Below are 18,558 nucleotides of genomic sequence, written 5' to 3'. Positions count from 1 at the left end.
AAATAATTATTTGAGTGCTTTCGCTACATTCACAGCTATTATTTGAGGACTTTCAGGCGAACTAAATAGTGAAACGAGATTAACAGGAAGTGACATGACTCTCGTCCATCAGCTCTGGTGCCGGAAAGACTAGTAAGGCTGCTGTCGTCATGCCCTCACAGCGACATCTCAGGGCAAAGTCAATACTACGAGTTTTATATAAAGTCAAAAGCAAAAGCACCTGTTGCAAGCTGTTGACTCCTCATGAACTGCTGTGAACTATTTATTAAACTGTGTGGTGCGGTGGTTCACATAGTCACATTACAGCAATCCTGAGTTCGAATCAAATATGGAGTACATTTGCCCCGTGACTCCAAGTACACCGGGTACCGCTCACAGTTTAGAGTCCGTTTGTGTGGTAATGGATAAAGTAAAATATGCACCTACCACAGTCTTCCTGCCAGACAGACCTCTGGCCACGTGGCAGCTGGGATAGGCTGCAGCTACAATAATGTTACGTCTAACATTAAAACAGGAACGCTGTAAAAAGAACTAGGACATTGTATCCTGATTTATTTATTTATTTATTTGCAACTTCCTAGCATATATTCTCGATTTTATTAACTTTTTTGATTATGATTAATGTTTTTTTAAAGGTTTGGTTTTCGAGCTGCTCATCACGCCAGAAATCGCACTCCTTTTTTCTTTTTCCTTTGAAATGAAAGTGAAAGTGTCAAGAGAAACTTTGTGTGGACATCGGACAACAAGGAGTTCGACAGTGGAGAAGAATGACGGTTTTAATCTTGAGGATTTTTGTTTATTTGTATCTAAGTGCAGGTGAGTTGTAGTGCAACACGTTGTCACAGCTTAGCTTAGGTCAGTTTATGCGTGTTAGGTCAACAGTGACTATAGATATTCTAGTCTACCGCATGAATTCCAACGGCTATGCTGTCTGACTGATGTATTCGTGTCATTCAGGTGTGTGGAGTGTCCATCAGATCCAGTGGCTGCCTTGTTACTTCATTGATGAGCGTTTGTATTTGAACAAGGACAACCACACTGAGACTCGGGTCATCCCCAGAGAGGCTATACTTCAGTTTGGTCAGAAAGGAGATGCTCCTGTTAACCCAAACGCCATCACTTTCCTGGTCATCAGTGAGTTACTGCAGCCTGCATGAGGAGAAGGCTGAAAAAACAACTACAGTGTGTTAGTGTTTATTTTATTGTCTTCTAGGATCAAAGTTGGATATGCTGCAGTATGTGGAGGGGGTGGAGGCAGAGCAGCTGAAGTGTGAGCTGCACAGATACAGCACAGAGGGCGGTTACGTCCGCTGGCCTGTCCTCGGTGCCCGGGAGTACAACCACTGGTTTACCTGCATCCTCAGACACAGCAGGGGCCGCTTCACAGTCGCTGGCACCCTTAGACACCCCTCTGACCAGCCTCCCCCAGGGCAGCCAGACTACCACAACTGGTCTGTCATTGCTGACAAAGAGGTACTCACCACCGCAGGTAAACTCACATATGAGGATTCTGTTTTTTTCTTTTGAGCCATACAGACCATCTCCTAGGGGTTTGTTAATTGCCTGCCTGTTGCAGTGGCAGAAGTTCAAGGACAGAGTGCTGAAAAGAAACTGTGTTTGTATCTTGGAGATTAGAGTAGAAATAGAGAGACAGTTATAGTTATAGACTTGGAATGGTGGATGGCCAAATAATTGTCATGTCATAGATACAGGAAGTGGTTGTCACCTGTTTGAGTAAAGGACACTTGTGTTGTTTGTCACGTCTGTTTCCACAGTCGCCATGGTCATCAAAACACAGACTCCCTCAGTTAAAGCACGCCTGAAGTCCCAGCAAAAGCTCCACTGCCAGTTTGATGTTGACCACAAGGGTGCAAAGGTCACTGTAGAGTGGCATAGGCACCGCCCTGGTGAGAGGACCAAGCTCTTCAGTTACAACAGGCACACAGGACAGACTGAGGGGAGCGGTGTCGGACTACGTGCCCTTGCAGCTGGAGATGCCTCCTACACCCTCGCCTCCACCACAATGATCAGTGAAGGGACCTACATTTGTTCAGTGTCCGTGAATCCACTGTTCACCAAGGTGGATATATATCTGCAGATTGAAGGTACATAGGATTGGATCATTCCCTAAATGTCTATACTACCAGTTTGGACACACCTTCTCATTTAATGGTTTTTGTTTATTTTCATGACTATTTACATTGTAGATTCTCACTGAAGGAATCAAAACTATGAATGAACACATATAGAATTATGCAGTAAACAAAAAAGCGTGAAATAACTCAAAACATTTTATATACTTTAGATTCTTTAAAATAGCCACCCTTTGCTTTGATTACTGCTTTGCACACTCATGGCATTCTCTCCATAAGCTTCATGAGGCAGTCACCTGAAATGGTTTTCCAACAGTCTTGAAGGAATTTCCAGAGATGCTGAGCACTCCTTGGCCCTTTTGCCTTCACTCTGTGGTCCATCTCATCCCAACCCAGCTCATTTGGGTTTAGGTCAGGTGACTGTGGAGGCCAGGCCATCAGGCACAGCACTCCTCACTCTCCTTCTCAGTCAAATAGCCCTTACACAGCCTGGAGGTGTGTTTGGTGTCATTGTCCTGTTGAAAAATAAATGATGGTCCAACTAATAGAAAACCGGATGGGATGGCATGTTGCTACAGGATGCTGTGGGAGCCATGCTGGTTCAGTGTGCCTTCCATTTTGAATAAATCCCCAACATGTCACCAGCAAAGCACCCCCACACCATCACACCTCCTCGCCTGCTTTTCCTTAGTGGTGCTTTCTTAGCAGCTATTTGACCACAAAGGCCTCATTCGCACAGTCTTCACTGAACAGTTCATGTAGAGATGTCTGCTACTGGAAAATCTGTGTGGCATTTATCTGGGCTCTAATCTGAGGTGCTGTTAGCTTGTGATTTCTGAGGCTGGTGACTCAGATGAATTTATCCTTCGCAGCAGAGGTGACTCTTGGTCTTCCTTTTGTGGGGCAGTCCTCATGTGAGCCAGTTTCATCATAGTGCTTGATGGTTTTTGGGACTGCACTTGGGGATACATTCAAAATTTTAGCAGTTTTCCAGACTGACTGATCTTCAGTTGTTAAAGTAATGATTGACTGTTGTGCTTGCCATAAGAAGCTGTGCCCAAACCTCTGACTGATACTGTATATGTTGTCAGTACAAACAATGAGAGTAAGAAACCTATTTTTAAATAGCTCTTTATAGCATTTTATTACTTTGACCTTCAGATCAATCTATTGACCTTGAAGGAAATGTAAGAGGTCAAATGTGACATGATATTTGAAATCTTTATATGGTACTTTTTATATGTTGTCAATATACAGCACCCTTTTAAAAATCTCAGTTTTAATGAACTGTTAAATCCATTTGTTGGATTGTTACTCCACTACACTCCACTAAGTGTGGTCAGAAACTTTTTTTTTTAAATTATTCTGTTAAGTGTGTAACCTGAAATGCATCTTACCAAATTTGACTTCCTAGAATTCTGGAACTCAGACCAAATCTCAACTTTTAAATGTCACCAGTTTTGACCTGAAAGAATATTAAATTAAAACGAGTGAATTAAATAAAACAGCCCAGTTACTATAATAAATGTCTGCTGTTAGGTATTGAAATTACTATTATTATTTATTTTTCTCTCTCCTTTCCTCAGAGTCTCCCCATGTCTCCCTCAATGTTGCAACCACCCTGTTATTGCAGGAGGGCAAGGACTTGATGGTTAAGTGTGAGGCAAATGGCTACTACCCTCGGGATGTGGAGATAATTTGGTACGAGGAGGATCCAGGCACTCCACATCCCAAGCCACTAAACCATAGTGTTCTGTTCAGCCACAAAGTAAATGGGGACATGACCTTCTTGCTGTCAGGTGTTTTCTACCTCCAGGCTGCGCTCAGGGACTCTGGGAAAAAGTTCACATGCAGCGTCTCCCATCAGTCCCTGAAAGTGCCCATCACAAAAAGTTTCACCCTGATTGTGGAAGGTGAGTGTCAGTATAGTACTAGGAGCTAGCAGCTGGGAGGAGCAGAGCCTGATGTGCATTCTGTTTCAGAGCCAACAAACTGGATTTTGTACCTCGTTGTGGGCTCTTTTGTGATCCTGCTGTTGTATGTGAAGCGGCGCTACCTGCACTCAGGTGAGTGATACAGAATTCCAGCTAAATCACACCTGAGGAGCACGTGCTTGCTGTTTGGGATCAACTGACATATAAAGCATGTTCAACCCCAATTTTAAAAAAGTTGCAAAGTTGTGTGTAAAATGTAAAGAAAATAATATAAATAACATATATTAGAGAAAATGATATTTATTCTACAGAAAATAGTTATTAATATAGATAAATAAACAGAATGGATGATTTGGAATTTAAAAGAAAATGGAAAACATGTAAAAAGACTAAAGTGACAAAATTTACGGAGAAAAATACTAGACTATTGAATTTGATGACAGCAACATATCAGAAAAAAATGTTGGTGCTGGGCAAGAAAAGTCTGGAAAAGTCTGCAGTACTGAAAAAAAGCGGGAGAAACATTTTTGGAGTCAGTAACATGACTGGGTATAAAAAGAGCATCTCAGAGGGGCAGAGCTTCCCAGAAGTGTCTAAGAATTGTTTAACAATTTCAGAATAATGTTCCATAAAATTGCAAACTTTAAATATGTCATAGTTTCCTGTACATAATATCATCAAAAGGTTCAGAGAATGTGTCTAAGGGACAAGGTCAATTTCTTTTTTAAATAGTTGCATTGAAGCATTAAATTTGATAGTTAATCAAATAATATGCCACCTGGCAAATGAAAGGCAACAGACGATAGACAAGGCAGAATATCCAATCAGAATTGGGCCATGCTTTAAAAACAGGGATTCTGTCATGGAAATCAATGCAAAGCTCACGAACACCTCTACAAGTGAGTGTCTGTGAATACAGGTCACATCCACAAATGCAGGTTGAAGCTCTGTCACACAAAGAAGAATCTAAATATGAACTTCTGTTAACCCAGAGCTTCCCAAAGTGTGGGGCCCGCCCCCTAGAGGGGAGCGCGGAGCCATTGCAAGGGGGGCGCGGTATGAAAAGGGGAAAATAAAACCCAAAACGCTTGTACACTGCTAGCACGGGGCGCCCACACAAACGCAAAGCAGGAGATGAAGCATCGCATCGCTGAATATATTTCCAAACCAACTTCATTCTAAGCCAAAGACTAGAAAATATGGTGAAGCATATCTTCCCTTTGGTTTCACCTGCACAAGTGCCGAGGTAGGTCTCCCCTGCATAATTGGTTTTCCCCTTGTCGGGAGCAGCGCTGGGCTCTCCAAATCACGGACAAACAGTATCCCACATTCTTGAGTTTTAGTTCACAAACACTTGTTGTAATAAATAACTACTCCTGACATTTCGGAGATGTTTGCTCTTTATACAGTATACAAGTTACAGCGGGATAAAAATAATATCAGGCTCATCCTGCCACGATTTGTTCCCCCAGTTCAAATCGCGGACAAACCTACAGCTGTTTATGTTTTTGAACCCATTTTGCACAGAGAGGCATTTTTTGAAAAATGTATTGATAGCAATGTTGAATATTATTACACAGGAAAAAAACAACTACACGTAAAATAATCACACAGTGACGCCTCTGCCTTTCTAAATGGAGGGATAGTAACTGCGTGTGTATATGTAAGCGTGTAAAAACTGAAGATAGTCAGATTAACAGTATTTTGTCTCTATCTGCGATTCTGCAATTCATCTCATGTAAACAATAACGTGGCGCACAGCGTGACGTGAAATTAGGCACATACCTTTGATGTTGCGTGACGAACTCTGTATTCCTCGTCCACACGTAAACGCAAAAAAGGAGTTGAACACAGTGAACTGAAATAACACTAATAGAAATGAATACATAAACGAATACAGAAACACACAAACAGGAGGAGCATATAGAGATTTTATGGCGCTCATCTTGGAAAAGCGAAATATGTTTGGCACAACATGGGAGTCAGATGATGATCCAAGATGGCGCCGAGTATGGCAGCCTCGTCGCGAGCTCCCCCAAGCAACAGCTTTTTTCTGTGTTTAATTTTACTTTTCCTTCATTTTTTCGCGAGTAGCACATGTCTCCTTGTGTACGACCGACAAACCTTACTGGACATAAAAGACGGTCTTTCTTATAACTTTCCGGAGTTCAAGTTTTGCAACACGGACGCTCCGTTTGCAGACCCCCCATTCATCTCACCTGAGACGCCTTTGTTCTCTGGCCCTGGAGGCCGCAAACGCCGACGCAGAGGGAGAAGATCTGGCGTTCTGGTTCGACTGAGACGGCGCACTAACAGACCACCGTTACCCAGTTTATTACTGGCTAATGTGCAGTCTCTGGAGAACAAGCTGTGCGAGCTTCGGGCACGGATCTCATTCCAGCGAGAGATGCGGGACTGCTGCGTGATCTGCCTCACAGAAACCTGGCTATCGGACAAGGTACCGGACTCCGCAATACAACTACCGGGGTTCTCCGTGCATCGCGCGGACAGGTCACAGGATCTTACTGGGAAAAGCAGAGGCGGTGGTGTGTGTTTCATGATCAACAACAGCTGGTGTGATTATGCGAACGTGCACCCGGTCAAATCATTCTGCTCACCGGACCTGGAGTACCTGATGATTAAGTGCCGGCCATTCTGGCTACCGAGGGAATTTACAGCAGTGATTATTACGGCTGTTTACATTCCCCCACAAGCCGACACTGACCGAGCACTCAGGGAACTGTACAGCGCGATCAGCAGCGAGGACACCGCACACCCAGAGGCGGCGTTTATCACAGCCGGAGACTTTAATAAGGGAAACCTGAAGAAAGTCTCACCCAAACTCCACCAACACATCCATTTTAACACGCGTGGAGACCGGCTACTCGACCACTGCTACACCTCTTTCCGGGATGCGTACAAAGCCCTCCCCCGCGCCCCATTCGGCAAATCAGATCACCGCTCCATCCTGCTCCTGCCCGCCTACAGGCAGAAGCTGAAACAGGAAGCTCCAACCCGGAGGGCGGTGCACTGTTGGACGGACCAATCGGAGTCTGCGCTGCGGGACTGTTTTGATCACGCGGACTGGGAAATGTTTCACGTGGCTGCTAGGGACATTGATGAGTACACAGACTCAGTTTGCGGATTTATCAGGAAATGCGTGGAAGATGTCGTCCCATCCAGAACAGTTAAATCCTTCCCAAATCAAAAACCCTGGATTAACGGAGATGTTCGCGCGGCACTGGCGGCACGGAGCACCGCCTTTGCCTCCGCGAACACATCGGACTACAAACACGCACATTACCAACTCCGTAAGACGATCAAAGCAGCCAAACGTGAGTACAGGGACAGGGTGGAGCAACAGTTTGACAACCCTCGGAGTATGTGGCAGGGACTAAACACGATCACAGACTTTAGAGGGAAAACCAGCACACCGCAGACCACGGCCTCTCTGTGTGAGGATCTAAACGTATTCTACGCTAGATTCGACACAGCGAACACCATAAGACCGGACAGTGTGCGCACCGCGGATGACGTCAGGTCGCACACTGTGTCTGAGGAGGATGTGCGGAGGTGCTTCAGGAAGGTGAACGCACGCAAAGCTACTGGTCCGGACGGGATTCCCGGCCGCGTCCTCAAGTCATGCGCGGCTCAGCTGGCTGGAGTGTTCACGCACATCTTCAACCTTTCCCTCTCTCTGTCTGTAGTCCCAGCCTGCTTCAAAATGGCCACCATCGTCCCTGTACCCAAATCCTCCACCATCTCCTCATTGAACGACTGGCGACCTGTAGCCCTGACCCCCATCGTAAGCAAATGCTTCGAGAAGCTGGTCAGGGACTTCATCTGCTCTGCACTACCCGACTCACTGGACCCTCTACAGTTTGCATACTGCCACAACAGGTCCACTGATGATGCCATAGCCCTGACACTACATACTGCCCTGTCACACCTGGAGAAGAGAGACATGTATGTGAGAATGCTGTTTGTAGATTACAGCTCAGCATTCAATACCATCGTTCCTTCGAAGCTGGACAGGAAACTGCAGGATCTAGGACTGAGCAGCTCCCTCTGCAGCTGGATCCTTAGCTTCCTGTCTGACAGACGCCAAGTGGTCAGACTGGGCAGCATCACCTCATCCCCCATCACACTGAACACTGGTGCTCCACAGGGGTGTGTACTGAGCCCTCTCCTATACTCACTCTACATCTACGACTGCACAGCCACTAACAACTCCAACATCATTGTGAAGTTTGCGGACGACACTACAGTGGTGGGTCTTATCACCAATGGTGATGAGACGGCTTACAGGGAGGAGGTCAGCGCCCTGACCCACTGGTGTCAAGACAACCATCTCACCCTCAACGTCGCAAAGACAAAGGAGTTGATAGTGGACTTCCGGAGGTGCAGAGAAGTACACACCCCCATCACCATCAACGGCGCTGCTGTGGAGAGAGTGAGCAGCTTCCGCTTCCTTGGTGTACATCTGGCTGAGGATCTTACGTGGTCAGTACACACAAACAAAACAGTGAAGAAGGCGCAGCAGCGCCTCTTCTTTCTCAGGAGACTGAAAAGATTCGGCATGAGCCCCCGCATCCTCAGGACCTTCTATCACTGTGCCATTGAGAGCATCCTCACTGGATGCATCACCACCTGGTATGGCAACAGCACCGCCTACAACTGCAAAGCTCTCCAGCGAGTAGTGCGGTGCTCTGAACGGATAATTGGAGGTGAGCTTCCCTCCCTCCAAGACATCTACAGGAAGCGGTGCCTGAGGAAAGCGGGGAGGATCATCAAGGACTCCAGTCACCCCAGCCATAAACTGTTCAGACTACTTCCCTCAAGAAGGAGGTTCTGCAGCATCCGGTCCCGTACCAGCAGACTGAGAGACAGCTTCTTCCACCAGGCCATCAGACTGCTGAACACGTCATAGACACCTCAGCTTCACTACTGGAACTTTAACATTATGCACTCCATACTGTACAGTAACGCCACTGTTTTGCACATGTCTCAACTCTGTATATTTTATATATTTTATTTATTGTTTACTCTATTTAATTTGTAAAATATGTGTACACACACACACACACACACGTAGAAAAATATTTAGTATACACATCCAGAAATGCATATACTATTATATATTGTACATATATTTATTAGTTTCAGATGTAGCCATTCTTGTATTTTGCTTGTTTACATTATTGTATTTTGCACAACTCTGTTGCTTGTGAAGCTCGCACACAAGAATTTCACTCACATGTGCTGTACCAATGTACCTGCACATGTGATGTGACAATAAAAGTGATTTGATTGATTTGATTTGAGCTAATAATTCGGATTACAAAAGCTGCGAGGCAGGACAGGTTTAATGGGGGGAAAAGTTGTTTTTCTGATCTAGTTCCCTTCTGGGTTTTTAGTCTATTTTGTATCCATTTAGTTCGTTATGTGTTCCTGCCTCTGTTGTGTTCTTGTATCAGACCTAATCTCATTTCGGTATTGTGGCAGTTTACTGATAATTGTGTAGTGTTTCTAGTTTGAGGCCTTAGTTTTACTTCTCTGGGCTCTGTTCTGGGTTATTAGGTTGTGTTCCTTTCCTCTTTGTAATTCCATGTTTAGGTACTTCATGTTGTATGTTAGGCGTTGTTTGTCTCCTGTGCTTGTGTATGGTTTAAGGCCTGTGGTGTCATCATTCCTGATTTTTTTTTTTTTTTTTTTTTTTTTTTTTCCTTTCCTTTATGTCCCAGCCTTATCAGTTCACTCCCGAATCCTGATTTCTGCATTTGGGTTTGATACACTCAATACACAGCTCCACACCATAGAGTTACTGCCATCAAATTCCATCCACCCATTCTCTTACATTTATCCTTATCAGGGTTGCAGGGTATCTGGAGCCTATCCTCAGTCCAAAGACATACAGTTATTGGGGTTGAGTTAAGTGGTAATTCTAAATTACCCATGAAAGGTTGTATGTCTCTCTGTGTTAGCCCTGTGACAGACAGGCAGCCTGTCCGGGGTGTACCCCGCCTCTCACCTTGCAGTAGGTGTGACAGACTCCAGCCCCCTGGGACCCTCACAATAAATAAGCCATTAAAATCAAAATGAACTATTTGTGTTTCTTTAAATTTTCCATTTTATCAGTTTTAACATTTGATATGTTTTCAATGTTTGTGAATAAGATATGGGATCATGAGATGTGTAAAGCATTACATTCTGCTTTTATTCAGATTTCATACACTGTCCCAGCTCTTTCCGAACTTGTTGTATTACATGTGAGATGCTGAAGTTCTTTAAAGTAATTATTGTTTTTTTTCCCTCCACAGTGTGGAGAAAGTTGGTGCAGGTAAGGTGATATAAAAACAAAAAAGGGAATGGCAAATACCTTGAGATGACTGTTGTTTTGGTGTTGTACAAATAAAATGGAATTGAATTGAAAGGAAGAAAGGAAGAGGTTGTGGCCACAGACTGAATAAGAGAGGTGAGCTGCTAAATGAGTCTTCCTTCAGAGTCTTCACAGATACATCGACGGACTGAGGGCTGGTGAACTCCTGCATTCCATGTGTGACAGTGAGGCAGTGCATTACAACTCTGCTTAAAATGATGGGTTACCAGCTAGTGAACTGGTTGACTTGAACAAGTGCTGTATTTTATTTTATTTTTCTTTGTTAAAATTCATGGTAAACATTACAGTTTTGTTTGGGTCATTAAATTTCAGGGCTTTTTAAGAGAGGCCCTTTTTTAGTTTGCAAAAGGGCAAAAGTTTGATGGCTTCTTTTTTATCAGGTATGAAGAGTTCGTCATGTTTTATTAATTTAGATATCAGTGATTGAGACATCCAATGTAAGTCAATCACAAGTCTGTTGGCAAATAGTTTTCTGAAGTACTAACAAATAAGTAGTTACTTTTTATTACAGTTTATGCTCCACAGATTACTCTTTTGGATTCAGGATGTTATCCTGTATACTCAGGACTCTTTCAAAGATTATGTGAATCAGAGCTGAAAACTGAGGATCTGAATTCAGTGATCCTGATGATGGCTTCAAAGAAATATACAGGGACATACCAGCTCACAGCAATTTTAGAACAGATGGTCAGTTGTAATAACACTGGACTGATGTCAGATTGTACTGATGGAAGCCTATTTAATTCAAGAGCATGGATATATTGTATTCTTATATTTTTGTAGTGCATTTGATGATGTCAGACATCTTTTTCAAATGAAAACTTTGCACTACTTTGGATTTGGAAAGAAGCTTGAACACGCAATCCATAAACTCCAAATTCAGTTGCATTTATACCAAATGCATCAACACTTTTAACCACATTTATTTTCTTTGTATAACAAAATTTGTTTACTAAATTAAAATTGCATTATCTATATCTTAAATCACTTTGAGACATTGGAAAAGAGAATGCTGCATAGGTTAAACTGGACAAACCATCCTTCTGAGATGAGATAAAAACTTATCCCACTGCCTTCAAGATGGATGGATAAAGAAGACATTGTGTACTCTGAGACTTCTCCTGGACTCAGACAGCTCTGCATAGCAGCAATTGACTTTTGTGATGATAAATGTACAAAAGGTTTTTAGAAGCATTCAGTTGCAGAAAGTCTAATCTTCTTCTATTTTGAAGGAATTTGAGGCTGAGGAGGTTCATGTAACAAGGAGTAAGCATATTTCACTCCCTCTTCCTCCCAAAGGGAAAGAAGAGAAATTCAAAATTGTAAATGAATTTACCAACAAAATAATCATTCAGGCTTTAGTTGGTTTTACTTGGATATGACCACCTGAGTATTCTGTGAAGATGATATAGAAAGTGTGGTGCTTTTTCCACACTGAATCACTGCAGGCTTTCTGGAATCACAGGAGGAGTTGGTTACAGTCCAACAGGATTCAATAAAACAGTATGGAATATGTTTTGGGGCTTTGGTATCAGGACTCTTTTTTTCTTTAGGAACTTTTTTTTTTATGCTTATGCTTTTTTCATGTTAATTAATATTTTTAATATTTATTGTATTTGATATGTCTCTTGATATGTCTCCTAAACACTCAGCCTTTGTATAATTTATTTTTGTTTGGTGGATAAGCGCCTCATCTGTTCGTATTGCTATTGTTCATTAATAAAATTGGGTGGAAAAGTTCACTTGTACAACGTTGAATTTCAGGACTTCTCTCTATTGATCTGGTATTTTCATGCGGTCAGTTTTCACAGCGACACTTCAGGACAACAAAGGTACTGCAAGTTTAATACAGTTTTTTTTGTTTTTTTGTTTTTTTTTTGCCTGTCCCGGTTGGCTCTTTTGCCATCAGAATTATTGTCTAAAGGCAAAGAAAGATGCCCAACAGATTTACTTTACCAAATTGACCATCCCAGCCTTGCCATAATGGTCCATTTGATTCACCTTTTATTGTTTATTTTATTTTCACTTGCTGAATACGGGACAGACTTGACTGGGGGAAAGAAAGAGGGAAAGAGAAACAGCTGAGAAGAGGGACGGGGGAGAAGGGCAAAAAACAAAAACCAACAGAATGGGCAGAAAAAGAAAATGCATATATCGATCACCTGGATCACCTGTTGAGAAAGAAAAAAGAAAACAAGCAGAAGAGAACAAGAGTAATAGAATAAACAACATCACAATGATATATGGGAATATGACAGTAAATACTAAATATTAAACATTATTGTGCAGCACATAAGATCAACAGAACACAGTGTGCTTTGAGGTAGGAGCCAAAAAGGGTGTAGTTTGTGGGTGTGATCGGCCGTGTGTACACCTGTGAGCATGGACGCGCTTGTTTTTTAAAAAGGGTCCTTCATGTAATGATCTGCAAGAGGGTGTGGGGGGGGGGGGCACAGCCCCGTCCTCCAGGGCATGAAGCAGGTATGGAGGAGATCAAAACTCCAGACATCCAGAGGCCCCCAGAACACAAGAGACCAAGGAAGACCAACAGAGGGGCAGCCGCGCCACTGTCCCAGTAAGAGCTGAGGAGAGTCCCAGATGAGGGCTCACTCAGCAGCCGCGGAGCAGAAGCCAGGGGGGGTTGCAGTGACGCGCCCGTGAGCTCCGCCGGCAGCCAGCTGTGCCTGAGTGACCGAGCCCCAGGCCGAGAGGCCGTGGGAACCCCACCTCCGAAGTGGCCCGAGCGAGCCCCAGGCTCCAGGCAAAGTTCTCTTGTACGACGTTGAATTTCAGGACTTCTCTCTATTGATCTGGTATTTTCATGCGGTCAGTTTTCACAGCGACACTTCAGGACAACAAAGGTACTGCAAGTTTAATACAGTTAAACAAAAAAAGACCCCCCACCAAAAAAAAAACAAAAGACAAAAACAAAACTATTCGCCGTGAATTTACAATAGATCTTTGTGGGAAAACGAATCGGTAAAAATCCAGCTTTTATGTATGACACAGCACAGACAGTAGTTTACACAGGACACACAGTCATCCTCATAATGACTGACAATAAAATAATTAGGACACCTGTACAGGCTATCCGGGGAAATTAACGCAATTTAACAGCAAATATTCTAGATTTTTTTTTGTTGTTGTTATTTTCTTCTGTGAGCAGCTCGTTATCCTGTTCTGCACAGCATTCACCCCTGCAGAGTGAAAGTGAAAGTATCCCGACAAACTTCCTGTGACAATCGCGCAGCAAGGGGTATGACCGTGGAGGGCACAGGGGAAGAATCATGAGTTTAATATTCACGATATTTATTTACTGGTCTCTAAGTGCAGGTGAGTTATTGTCACAGATTACAGCTTGTGTGTAGGTCAGCAACAAGTATCGGCACTACAGGCTACCACATGAACTTAACACTGTTTGATTTTCTATGCCCGTGTGTGTGTCGTTCAGGTGTGTGGAGTGTCCATCAGATCCTGTGGCTGCCCTGCTACTTCATTGATGAGCGTGTGTTTTTGAATAAGGACAACCACACAGAGACTCAGCTCATCCACAGAGAGGCTATACTTCAGTTTGGTCAGAAAGGAGATGCTCCTGTTAACCCAAACGCCATCACTTTCCTGATCACCAGTGAGTTACTGCAGCCTGCATGAGGAGAAGGCTGAAAACAACATGAACAACAACAACAACAACAGTGTGTTAGAGTTTATTTTATTGTCTTCTAGGATCAAAGTTGGATCTGCTGCAGTATGTGGAGGGGGTGGAGGCAGAGCAGCTGAAGTGTGAGCTGCACAGATACAGCACAGAGGGCGGTTACGTCCGCTGGCCTGTCCTCGGTGCCCATGAGTACAACCACTGGTTTACCTGCATCCTCAGACACAGCAGGGGCCTCTTCACCATCACCAGCTTCCTCAGGCGCCCCTTCGACCAGCCTCCCCCAGGACGGCCAGACTACCACAAATGGCCCCCCATCCCTAACAGAGAGGTACTCACCACCACAGGTAAACTGAACATATGAGGATTTCAGACTAAAACTGAATATATTTGTCTTAAAAGTTTGTTTTTTGTTGGAGTTATGACTAGTCGTTAGTATTGCTGTGCCAGACCCCATAAAGGAAGAAAATATAAATATTATGGGAACAAACTTTGACTGAAGGAAAATAAAACAATTAACTTGATTACAAATGACTAACCATCCATTAAAACAAATAATAAAATGTTCATAAAATAATTAAAATAATGAAATAATAAAAATGTACTTAATTCTTCTCATAAAATACATTAATTTGGTCAGTCTGATTAATAATTAAATGAAGAACTACAATCAAAGTTAGACATCAGCAGTCTCACCTGATGACATATTTACATATCTACAAAATGTATTACACCAGCACATAACCTAGAAATATTAGTATTTATTTGAGAGAGAGTGCACGCTGGGTGTGTCCCAGAACAAATGTGTATTTGTCCTATAAGATGTGGTTGAATGCATCATTAATGACAACAAAGAGCATCTGTGGCAGGTGCTTTGGATTTCCTCAACGTGTGCAGGAATTTTTAAGCTAATTAAAGATAAGAAAGTGTTGTCATGTGGAACAATGGTACTGAGTTAATGAGGAAGATTGCATGCATGTAACAGGAACCTGTGTCTGTGTAACTAATATCAGCCAGTTGGTGTTAATGATTACATGGATGAGACAAATAAACACATGTACACAGATATGAGGTAAGGATCCTTGTGTTAAGCTATATGCACAGTAGGCTGTACCCAGGTGGTTTGTTAACTGAGTGGTATATGTACCCAGCTAACCAGGAATCTTCAGCCGTAATGGCCTAGAATTAGGGATTGCCAGAGGTGTCACATTTCAGATTTAAGAAATGTTGCACCACTTAGGGTTCATCTTCAACTTTCAATACACAAATGAAAGATGGCCTTTCCCATGGCTCCTACACTGTTATTGGACACTTGTATTGAGAAATGTGCTTAACAACTCGCATGTGTTCATGTTTGTCACACTTTTTCCACAGTCGCCATGGTCATCAAAACACAGACTCCCTCAGTTAAAGCACGCCTGAAGTTCCAGCAAAAGCTCCACTGCCAGTTTGATGTCGACCACAAGGGTGCAAAGGTCACTGTGGAGTGGCACAAGCAGCACCACGGTGAGAGGACCAAGCTCTTCAGTTACAACAGGCGCACAGGACAGACCCAAGGAAGTGGTGTTGGACTACGTGCCTTTGCAGCCGGAGATGCCTCCTACACCCTCGCCTCCACCATGATAAGCAGTGAAGGGACCTACATTTGTTCAGTGTCCGTGAATCCACTATTCGGCAGGGTGGATATAAATCTGCAGATTGAAGGTGAGGAAAACAGTCAGAGAGTTCATAGGCCATGGACAAAAGTACTAATACTAAATTGTGCTTATATGCTTTCAACCACATTTATTGATGGAGTTTAAGTGGATGGAGTTTAAGGTGGACTGTGAAAAAGCTGTTTGTGATGTGTACAGCATAGTGTGACAACCATAAATACTCTTATTATTACTGTTTAAAGTTTGCTGGAGTCTGCTGCTATCAGGAGCAACGTCAAAAATATGTGGTAGAACCAGTCCGTCGCTGTTTCCTGTTGCATGCCTGCTGTCACTCACTCTGCTGTTCACGCCCACTTTTCAGCATTATCAGCATAGCGTCATCGCCATCAGGCTACACGCTGTTGGAGGGCTGCACATGAACATGTCTGCAAAACCATGTCTCCTGAATAGGGCAAAATAGCGTGTAAAAGTATCTTTGTAAATGCTGACAAAAATTTTTTTTAACTCTTTTTTTTTTTTTTTTTATTCAGTCTTTTTTTCTTTTTTTAAAAAAAGCAAATCAGGTTCTTAAAGTGTTCATTCTCATCTTATGTGATAAAAGTCGTATGGTGTGGAGGTGTTTTTTAGAACTCAGAAATATAGAAAGTCAGCAGAAAAGCCACTGTTCGTTTCAGCTTTTAAAGTAATGTTTTTTGCTTTCCTCAGAGCCTCCCCATGTCTCCCTCAATGTGGGACCCAGTCTCTCACTAGTGGAGGGTAACAAGAGGAAGATTGTGTGTGGGGCAAACAGCTACTACCCTCGGGATGTGGAGATAATTTGGTACGAGCAGGATCCAGTCATGTTGGACGCTCCACATCCCAGGTCACTGGAGAATGTCTTCCTTTCCTACCACAAAGAAAATCGGGACATGACCTTCTCGTTGTCGGGCTTCTTCTACCTCCAGGCTTCGCTCAGGGACTCTGGGAAAAGGTTCACATGCAGCGTTTCCCATCAGTCCCTGAAAGTGCCCATCACAAAGAGCTTCACCCTGATTGTGGAAGGTGAGTCTCAGTGTAATACTAGGAGCTAGCATCTGGGAGCAGCAGAGCTTGATGTGTGTTCTGTTTCAGAGCCAACAAACTGGATGTTGTACCTCGCTGTGGGCTCTGTTATGATCCTGCTGTTGTATGTGAAGCGGCGCTACCTGCACTCAGGTGAGTGATACAGACCTGCTGCTACATCAAACCACACACACAAGGAAAGAATACAGTCACACGAGCTTGCTGTTTTGGAGTCACTGACATGAAAGCATGTAATATGAAGATCATTATGACATAACTCGTTGATGTTCTAGAGGGTAATTGTCATTTTTCTTCACAGCATGGAGAACGTTAGCGGGTAAGGCGATATAAAAACAAACAAACTGGAGGACTGGAATCAGAGCGAGAGGATGTGGCCCCATTCTCAACACACAAGGCTGGCTGGCAAACTGTCCTTTCTGGGGTCCCCATAGAAACACCAGTGAAAGGTAGATTTGTGTCGATGTGTAAACTCCTGCATGTATGAATGTAAAACAGTGCAATAACATTAAAACTACTGAAGATTACGGGTTAGCAGCTGCTGAGCCAGTGGATTCAGGAGCCAGGACTGATTCTTCTGATGCACGAGACACTTTTTGGACTAAACACTGGGGAGACAAGGTTCTATATAGAGCTGAATAAAAACAGACTATTGGAAACTGAATGTCAGTTTACTAAATGAAGATTACTGTAAAATTAATAAATATAATAAGGATGCTGAAAAGAATGAATCCACTGTAGATTCAGGTTAGCAAACAGGAACAGAAAGATCTCTTTCAGACTGGAATGAAATGCAAACCAAGCTAGTGTACTTCTAGTGCTGGTTTATCAAGGCTGGATAAACAGGAGGGTTGCATCAGGAAGGGCATCCAATGTAAAATCTGTGATAAATAAAATATGCACTACCTTTACTATAAGCTTTTATTTAAACACTCAGGTGAAAAATAAACCAAGTAAGATGATGTTTGGAGAGCACGGGCAATTCTAGGTTTAAACCTTTTTTTGGGGGGGTTGGGGGGGGGGGGGGGGGGGGGGGTTCAGCTCCCAGTCATGTATGCAGTGCCTTTATTTATTAGTAATGGAACATGCTGTTTGCAAATGTCATCAACCTTTTTCACACTTGCAAACCTTAACTCATTTGGATTAACATCACAATGTCACCTTCAAAAGGAAATGAGTTACTTGGATGACCTATTGTTGTTTCTAAGAATAATTCAGAGTGAATTATGATAGATTTCAATCTAATCCACCCATTTTAGCATGGATCCAAACTGAGGCAAAGGCTCAGTCATTAAAGAGGCACTATTTCAGTTTCTTAATCACATAGAGCCAGCTCACTGAGTCACCAAGCACTTAAAGTAGCATTATATAGTATAAACAATGGAAAATCCCTGCATAGACCTTGTACATGAAGCAAACTTGTAATAGAGTTGTTTTATATGTTTTTGAATTCATACAAATGCTTCCTTTGTTATGCAGACTCAGCACAAAGCATCATGTACCCTAATTTCACGAGTGGAGAACAGATTTGTAGTCTGTTCTCTCTGACTCTGTGTGTCTCTCTCCATATTCCTGGAATTGTATTTGTTGGAAAATGATAAAAATATAATCTTATAATTACTATAACAGCAGGTTGGTGTTCCAAATAATCAACAACAGTACAACCCACTACTTAGATACGTGAAATCATCATTAATAAATGTGGGTAAAAAATGAAGCTACAGCTTTATAATTTTTGGTGAATGTGACTACATGTCTACTCTTA

General features: G+C 42.9%; 2 protein-coding genes across 2 annotated transcripts; both read left to right on the top strand.

The window, feature by feature from the left end:
• The first annotated feature begins 173 nt into the window (after nt 1–173).
• LOC120729905 (tapasin-like) lies at nt 174–12,281 on the top strand. The gene is made up of 7 exons (XM_040025884.1): nt 174–816; nt 958–1,134; nt 1,214–1,489; nt 1,776–2,105; nt 3,680–4,006; nt 4,076–4,159; nt 10,348–12,281. The coding sequence occupies exons 1-7, from the start codon at nt 768–770 to the stop codon at nt 10,374–10,376; spliced, it is 1,272 nt and encodes a 423-aa protein (XP_039881818.1). The 5' UTR covers nt 174–767; the 3' UTR covers nt 10,377–12,281.
• Nucleotides 12,282–13,159: 878 nt separating this feature from the next.
• LOC120729899 (tapasin-related protein-like) lies at nt 13,160–18,225 on the top strand. Its single transcript, XM_040025873.1, has 7 exons — nt 13,160–13,760; nt 13,879–14,055; nt 14,151–14,426; nt 15,454–15,783; nt 16,440–16,775; nt 16,845–16,928; nt 17,095–18,225. The coding sequence occupies exons 1-7, from the start codon at nt 13,715–13,717 to the stop codon at nt 17,124–17,126; spliced, it is 1,281 nt and encodes a 426-aa protein (XP_039881807.1). The 5' UTR covers nt 13,160–13,714; the 3' UTR covers nt 17,127–18,225.
• Nucleotides 18,226–18,558: the final 333 nt, after the last annotated feature.

This window comes from Simochromis diagramma, unplaced genomic scaffold, assembly GCF_900408965.1.
Source record: "Simochromis diagramma unplaced genomic scaffold, fSimDia1.1 OVJJ01000348.1, whole genome shotgun sequence".
Classification (NCBI taxonomy): Eukaryota; Metazoa; Chordata; class Actinopteri; order Cichliformes; family Cichlidae; genus Simochromis; species Simochromis diagramma.
This window is presented reverse-complemented; position numbering and strand designations above follow the sequence as displayed.

What these genes read in the sequence shown, in the direction of transcription:
- LOC120729905 (XM_040025884.1), top strand. Translation starts at nt 768, where the DNA reads ATGACGGTTTTAATCTTGAGGATTTTTGTTTATTTGTATCTAAGTGCA. An exon ending in TTTCACCCTGATTGTGGAAG is followed by an intron (nt 4,007 to 4,075) that starts GTGAGTGTCAGT and finishes ATTCTGTTTCAG; the next exon opens with AGCCAACAAACTGGATTTTG. An exon ending in GCGGCGCTACCTGCACTCAG is followed by an intron (nt 4,160 to 10,347) that starts GTGAGTGATACA and finishes TTCCCTCCACAG; the next exon opens with TGTGGAGAAAGTTGGTGCAG.
- LOC120729899 (XM_040025873.1), top strand. Translation starts at nt 13,715, where the DNA reads ATGAGTTTAATATTCACGATATTTATTTACTGGTCTCTAAGTGCAG. An exon ending in TTACTGGTCTCTAAGTGCAG is followed by an intron (nt 13,761 to 13,878) that starts GTGAGTTATTGT and finishes TGTGTCGTTCAG; the next exon opens with GTGTGTGGAGTGTCCATCAG. An exon ending in TATAAATCTGCAGATTGAAG is followed by an intron (nt 15,784 to 16,439) that starts GTGAGGAAAACA and finishes TGCTTTCCTCAG; the next exon opens with AGCCTCCCCATGTCTCCCTC.